Raw genomic sequence first — 2,510 nt, 5'->3', positions numbered from 1 at the left:
ATCACCAAGCTGATTTCGAGGGACGAGACCCTGAAGGCGAAGAAGGGCGAGGCTCTTCCCGTCGTTGACCTGCTGGCCAATGGCTACTCGAAGCTGCTCGGCGGTGGCCACCTGCAGGCTCCCTGCATCGTGAAGGCTCGCTGGGTGAGCAAGCTGGCTGACAAGAAGATCCGTAAGGCTGGCGGAGCTGTTGTGCTTCAGGCGTAAGGTTAGTTGACTACAAGTACAATGTGCTTTTTCTTTCTTGTTTTCGATTGATTTCTTGCTGGTGGTCTGGAGTTGGTCTAATGATAAAATTGGTCTTTTCAGAACCTGCATGTGTCGTAATGATTAAACCTTTTCTTCTTTCCTTTCTGTTCTTACTTTTTTTTTCGTTCTGGTGCTGCGCTGTCGAGTGTCTGTAGTATTGAAAAGTCTCCTGCATTGACTTTTTCTTGGTGGTGTAACTGATGAAGCAGCTGGTATTGCTTCCAGCCATTTTTTTTTCGGCGTTTGTCGCTCACTCCGTTCATGCGATCGCCTATCCATCCGTTTTCCCCATTGACGGGTACGCTTCCATGACTCTGGAATTGCTGATGCAGCCGCCGCAGGTCAGTGGTGCTGCGCAAGCTTTCGAAATGTCCATGAAAGGGACCGTCGATTCAACATATCCGCTTCGGGTGGAGAAAGCTGTATTGGAAGGCACGATCCGGTACCTGTACACGGATGGGAAGGTGGCTGCAATAACCGACTCAGGTTCCTGTAACGTGACAAATGATGCTGCCACGAGTGATGACGTTGTCTTGTGGGATGCTATACGCACAATGTTACTGGAAGTTATACCGTACTTTTCCGGGCGTGTGACATATTATCGTGGGTTTGAAACGGTTGTAGTATCGCAGATGTTGAACCTCACCATTCCCGTCGCGTATGGAGGGGGTGGAACATCATCAGCATACTCGGTTTCTTACTATCTCCTGCGTCCATGGCACGTTAATTATATGCCAATGAGTAATGCACCGGCAGGGATTGTGATTCAGAATGCTGACAAGCCCCTGTTATCACTGACATTCTTTGAGTTCGGCAAATCGACAGTCAGTCTAACCGAATTTGAATTTCCGCTGCAGTGTGAGGGAAAGACAAGTTTGGTAAATAAGGCACAGTCGAAGGAAGTTGCGATGGAGACCACTATGCCTTCGTTTCCTGATGAGTTCAGCGCCAAAATCCAGGTTTTAATGCCAACTGAGAAGACCACATTCACGATGCACGAGCAATTCAGTGCGAAATCGCGGTTGTCGCGCTCAACAGTCTATGGAGCACTTCCTGATGAAGTTGGTCGCGTTAAAACATATGATTGGTACATCCTTGGATCATATCAGATGTCATACTTCCGTGAGCAGTCAAGGGTGCCTGATGGGCACGAACTATCCATTCCGGAAGATGTGCGACAATACTTCTGGCCTGATACGGATACCTGTATGCGTGTACAGATGGGCTTTGATGCAATTGCAGGGACTGTGGGTGCATTGATGCTTTATTCCCCGGACGTGCCCCCAGTGTACATTGGTTTACAAACCGTGCGTGGCGTGCTGTGCAAAGTGTGGTCGGCTAGTGTCTCTGGCGTGCGCGTGAGATGGTTCTGGGCTGATCACGATGAAGCCACATTTGTAGGCTATGCAGATAATACGAAAGCGCCGACCAAGCTGATGCGTATTGTTGTAGAGGGTAGTGGTACTGCTCCATTCTACGCCCATCACCCATTTTTAGCACAGGGTGCTGCATTCCCCTTGGAGTATCGACGAGGCGCTTGTTTTCGGCTGAATCGGTGGGACCCTGCCTGCTACAAAGAAAATGAGCATTTCAAATATATTTACGATATTACCTCCTTTACAGCACACCTTTCACCGGACGCACTTGAGGTGCCGAAGGTTTGCGCGAGGGGTGACGCCCCTGTGAGCGCGATCCCTGATGTGGAGTGTCGCAGTTCGGATGGTGCTTCCTTAGTGCTGTTCTTGCTGATCACAGCTCTCGTCAGTGCTTTCGCTGGCGGCTGTATCATTTGGTGCCGCTTTGCGCCAATGGTGCGAAACTTGCAGCGGGAGGTGACGGAATTAGCAACGGAGATAGCTAGGGGTGAGACGCAGACTCAGCAACCACAGGAGTGATAGCTGTTTATTGTATTGATGGCTTGTACGACGAGGAAGGACGATGGGTGCATGCACTACCAGAGACGTTTCCCTTCGATCATGCACTGGTTGTAGGGATGACGGTTCTTCTTTCGTTGTGTGCTGCTGTGTAAATTGAGTTTTGTACGTGGTCTCAGGATAGTTTCTCCTTCCTCATAGTTATACATGTGCATATGTAGCCATGTGTATAATCCTCTCATACATTTATGTTTTATTTTTTTTTTTCTCTCTTTTCTATCTGTTAGCTTTGACATGCCTACCCGCCTCAAGAAGACTCGCCATCAGCGCGGCTCCACGTTCTGCGGCTATGGCCGTGTCGGCAAGCACCGCAAGCATCCCTCTGGC

At 49.5% G+C, this 2,510-nt stretch overlaps 1 protein-coding gene across 1 annotated transcript; it reads right to left on the bottom strand.

The window, feature by feature from the left end:
• DQ04_16551000 (hypothetical protein) lies at positions 1-318 on the bottom strand (the record flags this gene model as incomplete). Its single annotated transcript, XM_009317481.1, has 1 exon — positions 1-318. A coding segment is annotated over one exon (318 nt), but the record flags the coding sequence as incomplete, so codon positions are not given.
• Positions 319-2,510: the final 2,192 nt, after the last annotated feature.

The sequence above is a fragment of the Trypanosoma grayi genome, assembly GCF_000691245.1.
Source record: "Trypanosoma grayi strain ANR4 Tgr_1655_V1, whole genome shotgun sequence".
In the NCBI taxonomy this organism is placed as follows: Eukaryota; Euglenozoa; class Kinetoplastea; order Trypanosomatida; family Trypanosomatidae; genus Trypanosoma; species Trypanosoma grayi.
The sequence above is the reverse complement of the archived record's forward strand: the minus strand, read 5'-3'. Positions and strand labels throughout refer to the sequence as shown.